The 20359-nt window shown below is 37.3% G+C and overlaps 1 protein-coding gene across 1 annotated transcript in view; it reads right to left on the minus strand.

Annotated features, from left to right (window-relative positions):
- The window catches only part of CEP192 (centrosomal protein 192), a 55681-nt gene that overhangs the window by 29645 nt on the left and 5677 nt on the right, over positions 1–20359 (minus strand). Inside the window, exons 5-20 of the mRNA XM_062487776.1 lie at positions 19980–20112; positions 18303–18457; positions 17063–17203; positions 16471–16807; positions 16000–16140; positions 13486–13550; positions 13234–13404; positions 11626–11752; positions 11376–11506; positions 8744–9758; positions 8510–8633; positions 7199–7370; positions 5024–5906; positions 3726–3874; positions 1896–2126; positions 344–469 (exon numbers count right to left, since the gene is read on the minus strand). Coding sequence (XP_062343760.1) covers positions 344–469; positions 1896–2126; positions 3726–3874; positions 5024–5906; positions 7199–7370; positions 8510–8633; positions 8744–9758; positions 11376–11506; positions 11626–11752; positions 13234–13404; positions 13486–13550; positions 16000–16140; positions 16471–16807; positions 17063–17203; positions 18303–18457; positions 19980–20112 — 4101 coding nt within the window. The remainder of the gene's footprint in view (positions 1–343; positions 470–1895; positions 2127–3725; positions 3875–5023; positions 5907–7198; positions 7371–8509; positions 8634–8743; positions 9759–11375; positions 11507–11625; positions 11753–13233; positions 13405–13485; positions 13551–15999; positions 16141–16470; positions 16808–17062; positions 17204–18302; positions 18458–19979; positions 20113–20359) is intronic.

The following is a 20359-nucleotide window of genomic DNA, read 5'->3' on the forward strand; positions in this document are numbered from 1 at the left end:
GGGAAGGTTTAGGCAACACGACCATTTTCCTATCTGCTGCTCTGTGCTATCAAAGCAAGCACCAGAGGTGGAATCCCATGGGTAAGCTACAAAAAGTTACCAACAGACATGAAACAAAACACCACACATCTATCCCAGAAGCATTTTTATTGCTACCATTACAGCAGAATCAGATTAGCACCCCACAAAAAATATTTATATCCTGACTAACAAAAGACTTTTTGGGAATCTTACATGTAGTGTCCAAGAAATATTTCATAATGATATGTAACAAAGCAGTTGGGTATTAAAATTCAATATCACAAGATGTTAACGCTCTCATAAATAAGTTTACTGTACTTACTGCATTAATAATAAGTCTAATTGGCATAAAAGCATGGGTTTTGTTGATAAGTTTTAGGGGAAGAGCCTTCCAGCTGCCAAAAGGCAAGTCACCAAAATCCAGGCCATCTCCTTTTCCTATTTCCACCTGGTTTTAAAACAAAGCAGAACTTAGAAGAAAGGAAAACCGTCAAAACATACTACCCTACAAAAGTACCAGGAAAGAAAGGATGTTACTCACCTATTCCATCCTATTAACACTATATCCACATAAAAAAACAAACCTCCTACCAGGGGCAGGGATCTAAGAATAATGTTTTCTTTGATATTAGAAGGGGTTATAGCCAATTGGTTCTCTCCCATACATTCTGCATCAATCAATTAAGTCAATCTTAGTGCAATGTTTATCTACCAAAATCCAGCACTCAATCAATTTATTTTGGATAATTCAAATTAAAAGTAAGTTTTAACCATGATTATTGCTAGCAAGTACGAAATGTCAGTTTTAGACAGTTAAAAACTCATTCCAGCAAGTTAAAAGTTAAAAAAACAACTAAGGGGCAGATAATTTTTACTAGCTTAAAAACACTTAAGTGTCATCATCTGCAGTAAAATACAGCTTTTATTTGGTACTTTTTCCAATCTCAAGAATGCAATAACATGCAGAGATTAAGCAGAGTTTAAATTTTATTTGGACATGACACAAGTTTAAACTATATACTAGGAAGACCATGGAGAATGAACTATATGTAAAAAAAAGGCATTAAAAAGAAATGAAAATTTATGGAAGAAGCATTTAAAATTATATCCATTCCTGTGCATTCATTACTTCAAAACATATAATTAACCCAAAGCAAGTTAAAAGACCACCATAAATGAAAAAAAAAATATTAGCTGTGGCTAATGACTGAAAATTTTACTTTTATCAACCATGTCACAAACTACCATGTCATTTGTTCAGGCTCCTCCAAAAGTACCATCAAGCCTTTTTCTGCCTGTCCATACTCTTAAATCTAGAGCTATATGAAGCCAGATTTAATTATTAATGTCATATTACTAACAGTTGTTCTTCTTGATAAGACACAAGACAAAAGCACTTTACACATGCACTTACTTTTAATTTTTAATTAGTCAAAAATAAGAAAATATTCTCTACAATCATAAACAAGCTAGGGGTAGTAAGAAACCAAGGCAGCGCCTACTTGTTGTAAAAAAAAACAAAAATAAATCCTTACAATCGGAAAGAAATATTTTTTATTACATTAAATGCCTAATTCAACACAGAGGATACCTAGTAAGCATCAGATGTTTAAGGTCTTGCCCAGTCTTTTAACAATGAAAAAGCAATGCATTTTAACTTACTCTTTCTCCATTTCCAGCTAGCTGCTTTTCCACAACTGGAATATTGCAGATACAATAAGCTTCTCAAAAATTTTCTTATATTTCCACTCAAAATATATGAAATTCCAGGTTTCTTTGAGGAACAACTTTGCAATCCTATTATTTTCCAGTGTCATTAAATTATTCATAAAATTGCAACAACAATGAAAGACCCACAATAAGCAGCAACTTACTTCTAAATTAGGATTTTCAGCAACGGCTGTCAGAACTACCCTGCTTGCCAAAGCTTCTGACTGAACAATTGTCTCAGCATCTGCAGAAACTGGCCAGGATGAAACATTGAGGATACACTGGAAGATCCCCGAATGGGAAGGTAAGAAAAGTATTTTCAGGTCATTGGTAGAATAGGGTCCCACAATGGTTTTGTTCTTGAAAACCAGACATTGATATTTCATAGGATCCATCTGAAAAACAAAATACCTGTCATTTTCAAACAGGCCTTCTACTAGAAGAAATTTTCTTTCCAAACACCACATTTATCTGGCACCACTGCTTAACACAAACGTTTTGTATATATTTTTCCTCCATTTAATTAATGCATCTTCATATCCATGGCCCATTTGCAACCTGCTCAACTGCAGGCCTTTTCTTTTAAAATAAACAGAGAAGTCAGCCTGAAAATTGCTGAGGTTTCTTTCTACCATCTAATGAAAGACTGACACTGGGAAAATTAATAAGTAAAACCCTGATTTTTGAGAATGAAAAAAAATGGTTTTATTCACACTGTGCAAACAATTGTATCTATTTATTCATGGGAACAACTGTAAAGCAATTTCATTTAAAAAAATCACCTCTTGATACAACAGACTCACTAGTTACAGGAGGTGCATAAAAGCCCTAGGAAGTTGATTAAAAATGTAAATCCTTAATTCTCACATACACAAACACACACATACACATATATACACACACATTTATATACAGGAGCACACAGAATTGTGGCTTGATGTTCTTTAAAGAGGTAGAGAAAACAAGATCAAAACCAGAAATCATACTCTGGAAAGACACATGCTACATCTGCTGGAAGAATACACCTGAGGGGTATGATCAGGATTTCTAAGTCTCATAAGATACAACATTTAAAGCAAATCCTTGTCTGCTGTTCCTCAGTAATATGGACCAAATAAAAACAGCAAGAACCATATTTAAAAAAAAAAAAACACAAACAATACTTTATACAATCTACAACTGAACTGAACTGTGGACAACACTGCATAGTTTCAACAGATCAGCTGGATAAGGAGCAGTCTACCAAAAACTAGTAAGAACAGAAATAACATCTAACTAAAGTTACCAAGTACCAAACTGCCAGAAGCTCAGAGTATTCTATGCTTGTTCTGTTGTTATAGTTTTCTCTACTAAGTGTATTCATCAATAAAAGAAATTAAAACATTCTAATGCACTGATTGAATCTAACTCATTCTCAAGTTCTCAAGGTATTTTATTTCTGGAACTATCACTATGATAACAGAAGGATATATAATTTAACAAAACTGAAGTGCAAGACAGCCAATTTATGGCCTACAAGCTACTTACAACCCACAGAACAACCCATCTAGCTTGAAGCCTGTTCCAAATATTTCTCATTCTCCATCACTCAAGATCTCCCGATCTCAAGAAAAAGAGGAGCAAACTGCCAAGAATGTTTTAGTAGTAACAGTTCCCAGCATGGATGTTTTCTGGCTTAGGGCTGACTTTTCTTGCATACACAAAGGTGGGAATGAGTAACTCAAACTCAAACTGTGCACACTTCATGCACACAATACAATTCTACAGATCACTCACCTCGTATGGTATTTACCTCACAAAGTCTACTTGTTGGAGGAAGTCAGGTGACCTGGCTAAAGAAAGTAGCATTGCTTTTGTGCTTATTAACTATAAAACGGGGGGGGGGGGGGGGGGGGGGGCATCACAAATCTGTAAAGAGGGCCTTAATTGTAGATACGATATCTGGTAAGATCACAGTATTATTCAGCTTTATGGAAAAAAAAAAAATCTCTTACCTTTTCCCCATTAACTGAAACACTGAGTATTCCAATGTTGACCTGCAACCACCGGTCACTTGGATTATAAATGCTAAGAACCGTCTGTGATACAATTCCCACACAACAAGCATTAGAGAACTTCAGTTCTTCTGGTACTTTTACATGTCCTTTGGAAGAAAATAAGCTCCTATTAGTTACAAATACTCAGAAGTAGATCAGCACTCAGGCTGCCACCAAGTTTATGAACTCATCTGACAAATGCTTCATTATGGCAAGGAAATATTTGGCTTATACAGGTCTCATAAGAATGTTTTTCCACAAGTATGAAATTTGAAATATCAATCATTTCCAATTTGCACCTTAAAGTACTACTGTGACAAAAAGACATACTTATGGAAACAGCACATTCCATACAGACCCACAAAGTGTATATATACACCTGTTATAAAACACTCAGTGGTCACAACTTAATCAGTACTAGCCCAGCTTGGAAAATTTGAACAAAATCTTGTCAGTATAAAAATAGTTAAGGAGTATTTCACTATTTTAAAATGCACTAACAAAATCAGTGATTTGGAACAATCAATAAACAAGCTCTAAACTGTGACAGATTCACATCTTCAAACCCACTAACTTGGCATTCAGGCTGAAAAGAATTAACCAGAGGAAAAAAGTATAGCAAAAAACAACTAACAAGAATGTAGTTAAACCAATTTTTTAAACTTAAATAGTAATTTGTGTTGCTTAGGTTGAGAGGTAAGTCTAAATACTGAATAATAGCAGAAAGGACAGAAGATATTTAGCAGCTTGTCTTTCCCTTCATAACAGTTTCCCTTCAAACAGTTTCAGCCATCCATGGGGTTCAAACTTCTTATGAGTTTTGGCCTTCAGTGACTGCTAATACCAAATTAGGCTGTAAACAGAAATGTCTTCTACTTTCCAGATTTAAAAAAATGGAACTTCAAGAGCATGACTTCTCTTGCCTAGTTTGAATTGTAGCTAGGCTTTCTCTTCCTCCTATGAAAGGTAGTTCTAGATCCTTTACACAAACACAGAAGTACTTAATATTTAAGAATGTTGAAATTCTTCTAAATTATGAGAAATGTTTTTTAATAACATTAGAGGAGCTGCAAGAATAGACACTGAATTCAGAGAACATCATTAAGCAAGGAAAAATAGCCATAGGGTTTGCATAAACAATAACTGCAGTTACACTTAGTACCATCTTAATTTTATTTACTATAATGCAAACAACATCACTATCACCATTCCTGTCCACAGCTGTATTTCAAACACACTGTAAAAAACACACTTACCAATACCAGGTGATTTGGACAACTGCCACTCACTTCTGCCAGCTCCAAGAGGTTGTCCAGTACATGGTTTTATATTTAAGATATTATTATTCCATGAAGTACAGTGTGGATTATGAAGTGAAGCTGCACCCAAAATGCCAGGACCAATATTTGGACCTAAAGGCATTCCTAAGGTAAGTGGATTCTCAACATGTCCTGCTGGGATACCAGAACAAGGAAGCCCTGCTGGAAGGCCAAAACCTGCAGAGCTGCAGCCATGAAACTGAGACAGAACTGCATTTCCTGCAGGTTGTACAGTTCCCAGATGCTGCTGTGCAAATGGAGTTGCTGCAAGCAAGGTGGGGACAGAAGAAATTGCTTGACTCTCAGAGGTAGTGACATGGGATTTAACAGTTGATAGATGAACATACTGTTCAGCAGATGAGTTTTGATTGCATGGCAAACAGGTGTTTAATCCAGAATAAACAGGTAATGTATTCAGAGATAGTAATCCTTGTCTCTGTGCTTTGTTTGTTTGATCCTGACACAACTCCTGTGCATCAACATTGACAGAAAGTTGTGGAAAGGTGCAGAGTTTACTTGGTAAAGCTGATTTAAGATGGTCTATCTTTTCATGATTTGCTGGTACATTTGAAGGAATAAATGGAAGCTGCTTTTCATTCTTCATAAAACCTTCATTGGCCAGTTCTTGGTCCAGTACATGATGAGGTTTTCTTTGAAGACCAGCAAGCTCATTTTCTTCTCGTTTCTGGTCAATACCAACTACTGATTCTTTTCTATTTCTTTGACTTGAGCAGTCTTCTAGATTTTCTTTTGTATGCTCCTGTGGAGGAATTGGGCTGGCCTGAATTATTGTTGTGCTCAGTTCACCAGTATTTTCACCCTAGTAAATAAATATAGCATGCAGTATTACACATTTTAGAAAAGCAGTAGGGTACATAAGACACACCTAATTCTGGTACTGCCTGTTCAAGAAATTTTCCTGTCCAATCATTACTGTATTGCCATCCAATACAAATAATCAAGCTTGTCTTGTCTGAAGTTTTACTTTTGTAGTTGTGACTCTTCACCCTGAGAAAGAAAACCTGCAACTTCAACTGTCTGCTATCTTAAAGACACATTCTACTGGGTCTGGCTGAGATGGAGTTGATTTTTTTCACAGCAGTCTCTGTGTATTTTTAGATTTGTGTTCAAAACAGCACTGATAACACACCAGACATACTAGCCAGATTAAGAAAAAAAAAAAAAGCCCACAACTAAATGGCCTTGAAGCAAATCACTAACCAAAAAGGATTTGAGATGCATGAAAATGCATTAGAACAAACATTTTCTTTGTGCACTCACACAAAGAAATCATTCAAGCCCAGAGACCTCCCATTTGGATAGGAAAGGTACAGCTGGAATGAGCACTCATATTTACACAGACATGCATGTAAGTCAGAAAAGTTCTTTGCATTCTGTCTGTTTTTTAAAGTTCCATCCACAGTTACACATGCTTCGGAAGGGGGCGGATGTAGCATGAATTCCAGACTCCAAGGAATGCATAAATACAGATAAAAGATCGCCAGTTATTTTAATCAGTGTAAGACTGCAAGTCTGAACACAAATTTCACCTTCAGTGTACTTTCTTTTCTAAACCAGTAAAAACAGTGAGAATTACTGTCAGAGGTGGAAAATTACAGTTTCAGTCCTGAAAAAAGTAGTACAAGCTACATTGTGTATTTATAAGCATTTCTCCAGAAAAAAAAAAATAAACCAGGAAGAGTATTCTCCTAACAGCTGAAGCTGAACAGCAAGGGAGCCTAAGGTGTGATGAAAGCAATACAGATCCTCCAATATACTGCTGGAATACTGCACCACATTCCAAGAACAGAATGACTTAATGAGAAATTATGGAAAAAAAATAAAAGAAAAAAATACATCAACTCTAACTTTTTCAGAAGTTCCTAGTTCTTTGATTGTTTTACTGTGTTTTATTAGAGTGTGTATATTTAGCACAGCTGATACCAAAATTCAAGATTCAAATTCAGAACCTGGAAACAAGAATACCTTTTCCCTATGCACAGCATATCCTAAACTGTTTGAAAGCCCTTTGAGCTTTTCGAAGTTAGAATTACTTTGACCTGTAAATTTTAGTTTAGGGGCAAAGGGGAGGTGCTGTTTTGTCTTTCTTACCCAGTATGTCCCAGAGTTATGTATCACTGCTGAGTTCTTATGGGTACTGCCAGATGCAGAGACATAGGTTAACCTGCTCATGCTTGGACTCGAATAAACAGACTGAGGTAGCACATTGTCTTTGCAAGGAGATTCCTGACAATGTGATGGGCAAGAAAAGTCCATTTCAGATCTGAAAAAAAAGATTCAAAATATGCCAGTGTTATATATATTAATATATATTTTTAATATATATATATTAAAAAAATATATTTTTAATGCTGACCTCAAGAAAACCAATGTTACACATTACCTATACTATGCTAACAGTCAACTTAATTAGCTGCTCTTTTTAATGCAGTCAGTAGAAACAAGAAATCAGCTCCCAATTAACCTTTACAAGTTCTGGCTTTGGTGCATATAAAACACATTTTCATTCTATATAAATCCACATAGGTAAAGCATCAGAGTTACACAACTGAATTCAGATGCTAAGGCCACAGAAAAAACACAATTTATTAAAAGATGTGAATCAATATACTTGTATCTAACTAGATTTAAAAGTCAAACTAAATCATTTAACCTCCTAGGCATCACACATTATTTTCCTATTCACTGCTGAGACTCTCTTCATTTCAAATACCTGAAAACACAGGATCTCTCAGCACTTTGTTCAACAAGACAAGCTAACATGATAACAATCAAAGTTACTGACAATTTTAACTGGAAATCCTAATAGCTATATAACATGCCTGCAAAAATACATCTACTCCTGCATATACTAATTTCTGAGAAATGCCAGACAGACTGTAATTCTAATAACACATACAAACACAAACTGTAGTTAAATACCAAACAGTGAACTTAAAAATTAAGCCAGGGACATCAGTTGCCTCATCTTCTTATGAGACTGCACACAACCATTAGCTACTGTTTGTGTTTAAGACTACAGAATAAATTTGGTTGCAATTTTATGACACTTACTGTTATGGGAGTTCATTTAATATTGTTCTTTCAGTTGCTAAGGAAACCTTAAACCTTGGATAGGAGTACACATCAATACAAAATAATCAAAAGCAATAGAACTATTTCTACCCACCCTCTCCCACAACAAGCAATGATACAAATCAGAGAACCAAATACAGCAAAATACTTCTAAGTTTAAAAAACACATCTTCATTGGTCTATAGAATGTCCAGCTTAGTGTATAATGAAGCCTTAGCCTAATAAAGATCTATAAATCTGGATCACAGTCAACATTCAAACTAACACATGATCTCTCAACAATCCTCATGAAGCACTAATTCTTATAAACTGCACTAAGAAACTTACCCTGAAAATGCTGTTCCAGAAGTCTCACTAGGGGAAGAGTGAATCAGAGGTGAAGTTGAAGGTCTGAAGCTACACTGCTCACCCTCCGGAGTTAAGTCACATTCAGGTAGAATGAGTTTATGCTCTGGCAAATAAACAAATTTCAAACACCGTATTTATTTATGGACATGAAATAAGTTTACTGTCAAGAAAAGCCTTTTCAAGAACTAATTGCATTTACATGGGTTTACTTACCAGTACTATTCTGGGAAGTTGGGGAGAGCTTCTCAAAAGTTACATGTTTTGCATTCCCGTCACGAGGAGTACTGGCATCCTTGTTTCTCTTCTCTGTATTTTGCTTCCTCTCATCATTGTTTAATTTCCGCACAGACTTGGCTGTTGTAGGACTTACTGAGTCATATTTACTAGATTGCTTGGCAGGTTTTAAGTTGCTGAGGGATGAAGTCTTTCCTGCACTTCCATCCACCAAATCATTACATGGTTCAGGAACAGCATTTGGTGCTTGGTCTACTGTTTCTCCATCTTCCCTTAGACTACATGTATTAGTGAGATTGTTCTGGTAAGCAAGCAGATTTTGCTGTGCCATTTCCAGTTTTGCTGCTGAAAGGATTCCATATGTGTGGGCTTCATTTCCATTAAGTGTCTCTGATCTAATATCAGCATCCAGTGACTGCAAATGTTTACTATTTACCAAATCTGTCAACTTTCCTGAATATTGAACATTATCTGCAATTACATCTCCGCAGCTAGGAATACCAGACAGACTAGAAAAATTCTGACTGACACTTTCTTCATTAAGATAATCAAGCAATCGTTTCTTTATTCCTTGCTGTTTGCTATGATTATTCATCAAGTCTTCTGCAAGACCATCCTTATGTTTATCTTTACCCAATAAAAAGGTATCAGATGTAAGGCTCTGGACAGACGTTTCATGTTTCACAACACTCTCGTATTCACTTTCACATCTGTTCTCATCTGTTTTTTTGAGGTATTTTTCCATATCAAAGGCACTATTTTCCTCATTGCTGGACAATACCTCATTAGCAGAGAGTTCAGCTTCTTTAACAACGCCAGGAAGGACATGTGTTTTTTTATTTTTATTGGAGAGTGCCATCATCATATCAGCTAGCTGGGAAGGTTCAGCACTGGAGGAAGCATTAGCAATAGCATTTGCAATCGTGCTGATACTCAAGACAGAGTCAGAATGATTAGACAAGCCATCCTTAAACTTGCTTTTATGAATTCCATCCTACAACAAAATAAAATGATTTAAGCACCACAGTAAAAATATTTTTGTTCAGTGTTTTGTTTCTTGTTTGCATTTCAGGATATGGCAATATAATAACATTCTTCATTTATACATTTTAAAAACCTGTCTAGAGGGAACATTGAAATAGAGATTATTCTAATTCTCCTGATTTTTTAAGTCTATTTCACAAACACTTGTCTAGATTAAGTAAGTATTAAGTAAGTATTGCCTACTAGGAAGCCTTATTTCTTGGGAAACTTTCAAAATTCTAAACTGCTTTTAGTTCAGTTGAAAGAACTGGGAGTAAAATCCTATCAAGGACAAACAGCAGAGAAGTTACCATGACCAAATATACAGTAACTTCCCAATTAATTTTAAATCATCTGCCTCTACATAGAGAAGACATAGCTATCCCTACAGCTTTTTCTATTACTCAAGTCTGATTTCTTCTTTAGTTTTCACATTAGCTATTCTTAGCAAAGGGCACAGAGTAGGTAGACAGTTATATCCAGAGTCCAGTTTCTTGCTGTCACTCTCAGATGGACACAGACTCATGAAGAATTGAAAACACCTGTCCTCCTGTAGATATGCATGCATCACCTCACAACATCCTCATTAAAAGACAGACAAAGCAAGGAGCAGACAGGTACACCATGACTGGACTGAAAACAAGCTGAACTGCCAGGCAGATCAGCAGCACCAAGTTTCCATCAGGAGGCCAGTCACTCACTGGTAGAGTATCCTAGGGATCAAGACAGGCCAGCACTGCTCAACAACTTCATTAACATTGTGGATGATCGGGTAGAGTGCACCTTCAGCAAGGTCTATTGTCACACAAAACTGGGAAGTGTGGCTGATATACCAGGAGAGTCAGCTGTCATTCAGAGAGACCTCAACAGGACAGAAAGATGGGCTGAGAAGTTCAAACGGAAATGCCAAGTCCAGCACCCAAGAAGGAAAGACCTCAGGCCCCTGTACAGGACCTCAACCAGCTGGAAAGCAACTTGGCAGAAAAGGACTTTGAGGATCCTGGCAGATAGGAAGTTGACCTCAAGCCAGGCAAAGAAGCTCAGCAGCATCCTGGCCTGCATTAGAAGAAGGTTTGCCAGCAGGTTTTGGGAGGTGACACAGGCAGGGATGGCAGGTATCAAGGACTACCAAACTAACAAGACACTTTTTTCAGACATGCACCATTTCATATTCTTAAATTCTATTAACTAAAAGATTTTATTCCAATGCTAAAGATAATTTGTTTCATTACAAAAATAGAAGGGGAAGACACAGCTGAAATTCATAAACTTGGTCACAGAACATCAAAAGCCTGTGAGTCTCTGAAAAACTGTGGGTTGACGGACTGATCAATTCCAAAAGTGAAGTTGGAAGAAAAAGGAAAATGAGACAGTGATAATAACACCGGACTTACTACAGGATCATGCCTTTCTAATGAAACTATCCTAAGAAACAAGGGCACCCACTGGGATTCAAATGATCCGTATAAAAAGCAGTGAGCTTATATGAAAGTCCAAATTTAGCTGTATTCAAAGAATAATAATTGGAGTAATTTGAATTTTGTTTCAGTTCATAGTCGCACTTTAAAGAAAAATACAAGATTAATACCTTTGCTTTACTTTTTATAGCATCTTCTGTACTCATATTTTCATGGATTCCAGCAGCAGTATCCACTCTATGCCCTGAACCTTCAGAGGTGGTAAAATTTGCACGTTTTCTTGTTTGCACTTCTAAGTCATCTAACAAAAACAACAAAAAAAAATAATTTATAGTAAGGAAATGGTCTAAAAACCTGCATTCTTGGGATACACATGTTCCCTTAATGCCCCATAGAAAAAAAGAGCTGTTCCATAACTACCTGAAAACACCTCCTCAGACAACTGTGAAATCTCTCGGCCAATGTCACCCCTTGATGAATCAGATCGCCTTAGCAAAGAAACAGGCTGCCTTTTCTTCGGGGACATAATATGGTAACCAAAAGATGGCTATAAAAAAAATACCCCAGAATACATATAAATACATTTAATAATTAACAAGTAAGTTCAATGCACTTATAAAGCAGTTTTGGTCCGCAGTGCTTGCTTGGTATACCTCTCATACTACAAAGAAGCAATGTGTGCCTCCTAGCATTGCAAATGCCTAATCTAAACACATACACACATAAAATAAACTAACAACTGGCACAGCTCAACCCCAGCTAGTGACTAAGTACCACACAGCTGTTTGCTCACTCCCCGACTCCTCCGACAGAAAGAATTGGAAAGAACAGGTAAATCTTGTGGGTTGAGATAAGAACAGTTTAATACTGACAAAAGATATAATTTATAACTATAATAGCGGTAATGAAAAGGAAGGAGAGGGGAGTAACACCCAAGAGAAACAAGTGGTGCACAACACAATTGCTCACTGGACACATATCAATACCCAGCCTGTGCCTAAACAGTGATCCATGGCTGCCAGCCAACTCCCCCCAGTTTATAGACTGAGCAGGATGTTTTATGGTACAGAATATCCCTTTGGTCAGTTTGGGTCAGCTGTCCTGGCTGTGCTCTCTCTGAGTTTCTTGTGCACCTGCTTCACTGGCACAGCATGAGACACTGAAAGGTCCTTGATTTAGGGTAAGCATTACTTAGCAACAACCAAAACAGCAGTGTGTTATCAACATTATTCTCATAATAAACTCAAAACACAGCACTGTACCAACAGAAAACTAACTCTATCCCAACTGAAACCAGGACACAACTTGCTTCTACCAGTTACTCAAAATAAAGAAATAAAGTACACATGCTCACATGATCTCTGCCTGGAAGCACAGTGTGCCACTAAGTCTTGGAATGCTTAGGACAGACTCTAGCTCTGCCAACTCTAACAACTCCTCATGACTCAAGTGAATTACACAAGCAAATGTGACTTCTTCCCATTGTACACACTGCCCCGTTGTCTGAAACACAGATGAGATCCCAACTACCAACAGCAGAAGAGAGAAGTACCCATCAGCTACAAGAAGTATACAGATATTTTAAGTCAGAATCTAGATGACTGCATTTTTACTGAAGTTGGGCATTGCCCAGATAGCACATCAACTATCAGCAGCCATCAGAGATGCCCTCACTGTTCAAATATCCTCGTCCGAAGGGCATTTTATTCAACTATGCGGATAATTTGCTGGGATCTCCAACATGCCTCCTGTATAAGGTATACTTTTCTCCCTCTAATCCTACACATAATTAGTTCCCGACCAAAAGGCAAAGATGAACATTCAACAGTAACACCAGCCAGCACTTCACATCAAAAATTCCAGTAGGAAACCATCAATCCACACCTGTAAGACATAGAGAATTCCCTTCCTAAATCAACTAAGAAAATTTGTTCCAAGAAAGAACTGGTTACAAAATAACAAAACTAGTGCTAGTTGTGGCTGTCTTGTCTTTTTCTTGTTTCTCAATATTAACATTTAGATACATACCCGTTTCACATCACCGCCTCCACCCAGACATCCAAGAGCTTCCGATCTCTGACCGAAGAACTCCCCCAAAGACAAACGTAAATAGCTGGCATCTTTATGAAAAATGAAGCTATTCGATTTCCACGAAGTATTTGCTAATTCAGATGCATCTGGACTGCCTACCTTTCCTGCCTGCAGACAAAGAGATTTCAGAAGTTGCAACTTGTAAATAAATTAGAAAACTATTTTGATTACATTGAGGTCCTTAGTTACCTGCACAAGTCTGTGTGCCTTCTCAAATTCTTCCTCATCTTGTGCAATCATAGCTGCTGCTTCAGCTTAAAACCAAAGAGAACATTTATTAAAATAAGGCAAAAGCTACTATGTAACATCATCACTATTTGTCATCATTAAACTCAATTTGATGGAAAGTTATTGCACATATAATTCTAGACCTGAGACAGTCTGGGACATACTAGCAGTTATTCAATCCCATTTCGGTGAGAAAAGTTATATGAAATTAGTTTTAAAGGAGTACTTGCTGGATCTTTAGTAAAGATATCAAAGTAAAATCAGCATTTAGTTAATTAACTTAGTGGTGAATAATGCAAGTTTCTAACAGCCTTAGCCTCAATCTAAACTATAACTTTTTATAGGTTATGATACCCATACTAGCTATAACCAAGCATTACACGGCTAACTTGGATCAAACCTTTACTATATTTGAGGTTGAAAATTTTTTCCATCCAGGTGGTACCTTTGAATTGGAGCAAAAGAAAGATACTGGCTTGTACCAGTTCACGAAAAACACACACGAATTAACAAGCCAAATAAATCAATCTTACTTTTGAATTCAAATGCCAGTACTTTTCACAACTACCATCTACAGAACAACTAATACTTAATCCCTTCACCAAAATGCTGTGAAAAACTGATCAAGGGATACTACTCTACCACGTGATTACAATGTTAATGTATCACTAAGCTCATCAACACTTTAAAAACACATGGCCTTGTACACAGAGCAACCCTAGGCACAGAGGGCACAGCGCAAAAGCCAAGAAAGGATACAAACTTCTAAAGTGAATACAGCTGCTGTCCATAAAATTACTCATGACAAGTCACAATACATACTCTGAGTAAAGAAACAAAGTTGGAATATATCTTTATTGAGCAATCCAAGTTGATCTTGTAAAGGCAACACTGCACTATCAACAACACCACACTATCAACAACGCATTATTCTATCCAATTGAGCTCTCAGTCAGTAGCAGTTCTTTATCTTCTCTGTGAGCCCTACAGCCTCCAGAGACTTTCTAAAGCACCCAACACTGTCAAGTGAGCACTCCTGCACTATTCCATACAAGAACACACTGTAGGCACAGTTTGCTGACAGAGACATGTCATAAATGAGACTCCAAAGAATCAGATGTAATATGTCCTTTCTGTCATTACATATAAAATCTCTTCAGCTCTCAAACATCACTGCAGACAGACTAGCAGAGACTAAGCAGACTAGCAGCCAAAAAAATGCCAACCATGTGGAGTCTGTCAGTGTTTTACCACCTACCATGCAAAGAGGTAAGCCCATTGACTTGAAAGAAGTGCTTAAAAATCCATCAGATGGAAAAACCTAAGCACCTTGGAAAAATTTACAACAGTCAAATATTCTAATCACTCAACAACTCAAGTCTAAGATTCAGAAGGTGTCTGAAATATAATGGCTTTTGAAAAACCATGGAAGAGTTACTAACATAGTAGATAGGAAAGTGACTCCCAAATTTTATATTTACTTGAACCATCAGAAAACCACTACAGTGTTGAAAAACATTATTTCAACCAGTCAACCCTGTTTGATCACTCATTCAAAATGAATAGTGTTAAACACATTTGCTTTGAAAGAGAGAAGAACCTTGAGTGGACCATGGGCATCTTGAGAATACATTAGCCCATCTACACATCAGCTTTAGAAACTAGAAGAGATTAAGAGAAATTCTGTTGGACACATTGCTTGAATCTCTTATGAAACAGATTAGCAGATGACATTTTGGTGCGAAGGAATCAATTTGTCTATGGCATTATATGTGAATTATCCATGCCTGTATGACAAATATACAGACTCTCACAAAGATCAGTCTGACATAGCTTAAGAATAATAAGCAACTTTTTAAGTAAACAGAGGTTCAAAAAGCATAGAATTCAAGGGAAGATAAGAGTACCAAAGCCCCTCAATAAGCTCCAACATTTTTCAGCAACAGTACCATTTTTCAGCATCAAGACATTCCCAAGGGACTTCACCAAAAAATCAGCAGCTAGCCAATACACTTTCAAGTCTCTCAAACGTCAACACTGTATTCACATTCTATTTGATTTGGTAGTAATTCCTCATTGATAATTATTTCTTCTCTTATAAGCATCATGCAACACAAAATTACTCTTCTTTTTTTGCAAGAAAGGATAACAATCATTAAAATCCAAAGGAATAACTGGAAGTGAGAGGAGTTGCTTTAGCTCATATAATAGATACTTTTTGTTTTGTCTTAAAATGCTCTTCATGGGAAGAGTAGGAAACATAGAAAGATGCTATGAAGTATAAATAATGTTATCACTACAGACTACTATCAGCATCAGCTTTCAAATAATTTGTAATATCCAAAACCTAGTGTCTTTCCAATACCAACTACTGATCTGTTGAAGTGAAAAAAAAAAAGGAAAAAAAAAGGAAGAAAGTTTACTTAACATTATTAAAGACAACAAGAGTTAATTTAAAAAAAGATCAATACATACAGCCAGTAATGAACTCCTCATTGCTTTTATCATCTTCATACATATTTAAATCTTGTTCTTCATCAAATGCAGTATAATATGCAAGATCAGTCACCCATTTTCCTTCCTCATTTTGATAGACAATGCTGTGTGGCAAATCACCTGAAAGGTTCATCAAATGCTACATTATGGATTAAAGTAAAAAGGGATATGGCAAAAGTTGCTGCAAGCTCAAACTGCAGCAACTGCAAGCCTAAACTAGTTTCATCAGCAAGTAAGTAACAGTTAAGTGTAACAGACAACAATCATTGTTTCTGAAAACAAAAGCAAGTCAGAATTAATTCATGCTTCATTGTTTTTTTATTACCAACTCCTACAACTAAATAAAAACGCCTGGCTTACAATTTTATTTCTTTTCCCATGCAAGAGGGTATGGTCACAATTGCATAGACAGGTTTAATATAAAGATAGTTTGCATATAAAGCATCCTACCTTTGTCTGTTGTAGCTAAACTTAAGTTCTCACAGCTGTCCCCAGCTGGAGAGAGGTAAGTATCAGGAAGACCAACTTTACATTGAGTTGCATCTGCCTGAGGTGCATTTGCACTAAGAACTTCAGAAGTGGTGTCATGTCCCAAAAATCCTCTTGCTGTGTGTAGCACTTGTGCATCAGAAGAAGCAGCCTGACAGCCAGAGGACTCTTCTTCTTGCTTTGGAAGGACATCTGAGACATCAGCTTTATGGCTGTCCATGCACTGGAGATAGAGGGAATCTAATGGCAATTCAGCAGCTATGTGGGAATCCAGCACATCCCCAGCAGTCACAGAATTCTTTGAAAACAATAATAATTTGTAAAGTGTCAGAAGCACAATTATTAACTTCACGTACTACAAGTTATTGATACAAAACAGTCCAAGCAGACTACGTTTGAAAAACAGGCCTAAAACCAAAGTGGTATTATTAATTTTTTGTAAAGGGAGATTGGGTGATGAGCTAAAGATCTTACAAGTTTTCAGAAACACTGCCATCTTCTACTACAGTCTCACTCTACATGAATAATAGGAATCTAAATGGCAATTTCCTACCATTTGCTGTACTGCTCTGGTCAGCATTTCTCTTTGCACAGGACATCCAGTTATCCCTTCACTTTGTGAATCTTCATCACTAGCATTTCCAGAGTCTATTCCAGTCACAGCCCCATGAGTGGCAGAATGCTGAAAGTTCTCCTTTAAATAAAAAATATAAAATATTTAGGTTCCACTAGAATAGACATACGAAAGGAGAGGGGAAAAAAAAAACACTACAGGGCCTTCTAAAATATTAAAAAAGTCTCTAGTATGAAAGAGATTAATGACACTTTGTTAAATCATATGACACTGCCATAGCCAGCACTCCTAGTTAGCCTCTGCTATCAAGGACAATAGTTCCTGGCTATGCCAATTCATGGATGTGCCTCCAAGGGCACACACAGCAAGAAGAGAGGAAGATCTCTTCTTATTCCTACTACATCCTCTCATTCCCTTTGATATGGGTAATGTGTTATTTCCCTTCCCTTCTGGCTGACCCACTGTTGGATGAGAGCTCCAACTCAGGCTCAGAGCCCTTTGTACCTACCCTACTGTCTACAAGGCAGTGAAGCAGGGACATCTTGCACAGAGAAGCCCTGAAAGCAGCTCTGTTATTCTTAAACCCACGTACCCCTTCCTTCCTACACTGCTGTAACAAATTTCAGCCTATCCACACTACTTGTACAGGGTTAACATCACTGCCTGCACAGCTTGGAAACTCTGATGTCAGTTGGGAAATTTCTGAAATTTCAGAAGCTGCAGTTTAACTGTTTAAATCAATCACACTTTTCCACTCTGGTCAAGCATGAGAGTGCCATGATCACATTGATTGTTGCAAAGCCAAGAAAATGGAAAGGCACTTAATCCCTGGCAACCTGTCTGGAATGGAGCTAACTGTTGCTCAGAGGCAAACCACAATCTAGCCTGTTGCTCCCCTACATTTAACTTCCACACATTTACCAATTATTTAAGAGAATTATTAACTCTTCTGGAAAGACAAGTCTTTGTGTTGCTATAAACTTAATAATACCTTGCACATTGCTATCCAAGATGAAAAAAAAATGTAAAATATTATTTATAAACTCATAGTATGATAAAAAAGAGCCAGCATGTTGCCTTGATAGCTATAGAAACAAAAAACACAAAACCAAAAAATAGTTAAAACTACCTCTGTTTAAGAATACCAGCAAATATAAGCACTGAAAGTTTAACATGTTTAAGAGCCATTGGGATGCTGAGCTTTGAACTTTAAACCTACTTTTGATAAGACATTTTCAGAAAGCTTCAGTGCTGCACAACATTCTGAGAGTTTCTGCAGGTTGGTGTCTCTTCTTGTAATTTCTGGTTGTATCAGCTGCTCAAAATATGCTTCTAGTTGGTTATCAAAGAATTCTCCATCATCAATATCATCATCTATAAGAGAAGAAAATATTTCTACGCAGCAAACTATTAACTTAATCCTTATATGATTAACTCTCAAATGAAGTTTTGCAACAAGAAAGAACAAAACAACTTCAAAAGACAGTCGTGACATATGTAGATGCCATGGGAGAAATGCAGTAGCCCTATTTCACTGCAAGGGTATTTCATCTCACAACAGCAAACCTAATGATCACTCTGCCTTCCTCATTGGTACATCCAAGAACATGCCCTGTCATCTTTCATGTCAGCTGCATTCATGAAGAAGAGCATGTTTGTCCTTCTACAGCAGTCACTGGAAGGGCACAAAAAGTTCAAAACTCTTAGTAATAGAGAACTCATGCTCTCACTTTTATGCCTGCAGGTAAACTAGACTTCCAGCATGGATGCCACCCCACACATGCAGTATCTAAAGACAGCTGAACTCAAAACTTAAGTAGAAGTCTGCCTTGGGGTGACTTTATGATGCTTCTATCACCAGTTATCTGTTCTGCTGGTGTTGAATATTGAGATCTGCATCTTTAAGGCTGGTTCCAGGAGTGAAAGGAAAGAGAAGAGGTGCAGAGTTTGTTACCAGAGACTTCACTTGCTCCCCCACGTCCTTCACACAGGCTGGGTTGTCTGCAGTGGACAGCAGGAGAGAGCTCTCCTTTGCTTTTGGTTGTTTTTTTTTTTTTTTGCTGGCTAGCTGAGGCAAAGAAACTCCCTGGACTGTGGGTTTTTTCCCCCTTTTTATTGGAATTGTTCAAACCTGCTCTGGACTGAAAACCCAGAAGAGCACTGGGAGTTCACAACTGTGTCCCACCAGGCCTGGCCTGGGCTGTGGCATTTCCCAGCACTGGAGGAACTGAGAACAGCCTGAGTGAGCTGGGCTGCCACCCACGGAAGGGACTCTGCTGAATTTGCCATCTCTTTGGCAGGGCAAGAGGTTTTGCCATTTAGTATTGTTCATTTTTGTGCTGGGGAGTGCTTTGCCTGTTAAATAAGCAGTTTTGTTTTCCACTTCTCTCCAAGGAAATATTTTTCCCCGAACCAGTTTGGGGAGGGACTGCTTGAATCTGTTTCCTAGAGGGACCCCATTAAGAGGTTTCCTCCCAGATTTGCCCTAAACCACGACAAAGTCCTTTTAAACTGCATGGATGTGCTCTTCACCACAGAATTTTATCTCTACTAACCTGAACTGAAAATTCAGGTAGAGTGACTACTTCTCTGAATCAATGCCCACATTCCCACCTAGATCTTCGATTCACAGTAACTAAGGGCTGTTGTTTAGTTTTTTAGATTAAAATTTCAATTGTGATCCTCTCTGAAAAATTCCATAGCAGCCTACTCCTGTTAAAATTTAAAAATAGTCAGTTTTCCAAAGAACAGTTTTCTTTAATATTGTTACACTCCTTTTTATCAAGTACAATCTGATATTAAATACTTAAGTAAAACAGAATCTTCCACCTCAAGTACGCAATGACACAGAGTCAGAATTACAGACTCAGCTACCAAGAGACATAAAAACACCTACCAGTGGAATCTTCATCTGAGCTTAGAAGAGATGAGAGCTTCTCATTCTCCAAAAAACTTGAAAGGCTATTGCTAAGATGAACGCTCGAGTTAGCACCTTCTATCAGCTTTTCAGAAGGTTCAGATGGACCAACCTGTGAAAAGCACCCATAAAAATGTTTATAGAAATTACTATTGCATTAATTCAGCTAATAAAAAACAATTAATGAGGTCAATAATATTGCAAAACTCTGCATGCACTTTTTTTTACTTATCCCAGGAAACACTCTAGTCCCAATGGACTTTGCCTGCTAGCTTCCAGAATGGATGCACACAAGAAACATGGGAATCATAAAAGGTGAAGAGCAAAAAAGCGTCTCAAGGGCACCAAACATAAGAGAT

The sequence above is a fragment of the Cinclus cinclus genome, chromosome 1 (assembly GCF_963662255.1).
Source record: "Cinclus cinclus chromosome 1, bCinCin1.1, whole genome shotgun sequence".
Taxonomy (NCBI): domain Eukaryota; kingdom Metazoa; phylum Chordata; class Aves; order Passeriformes; family Cinclidae; genus Cinclus; species Cinclus cinclus.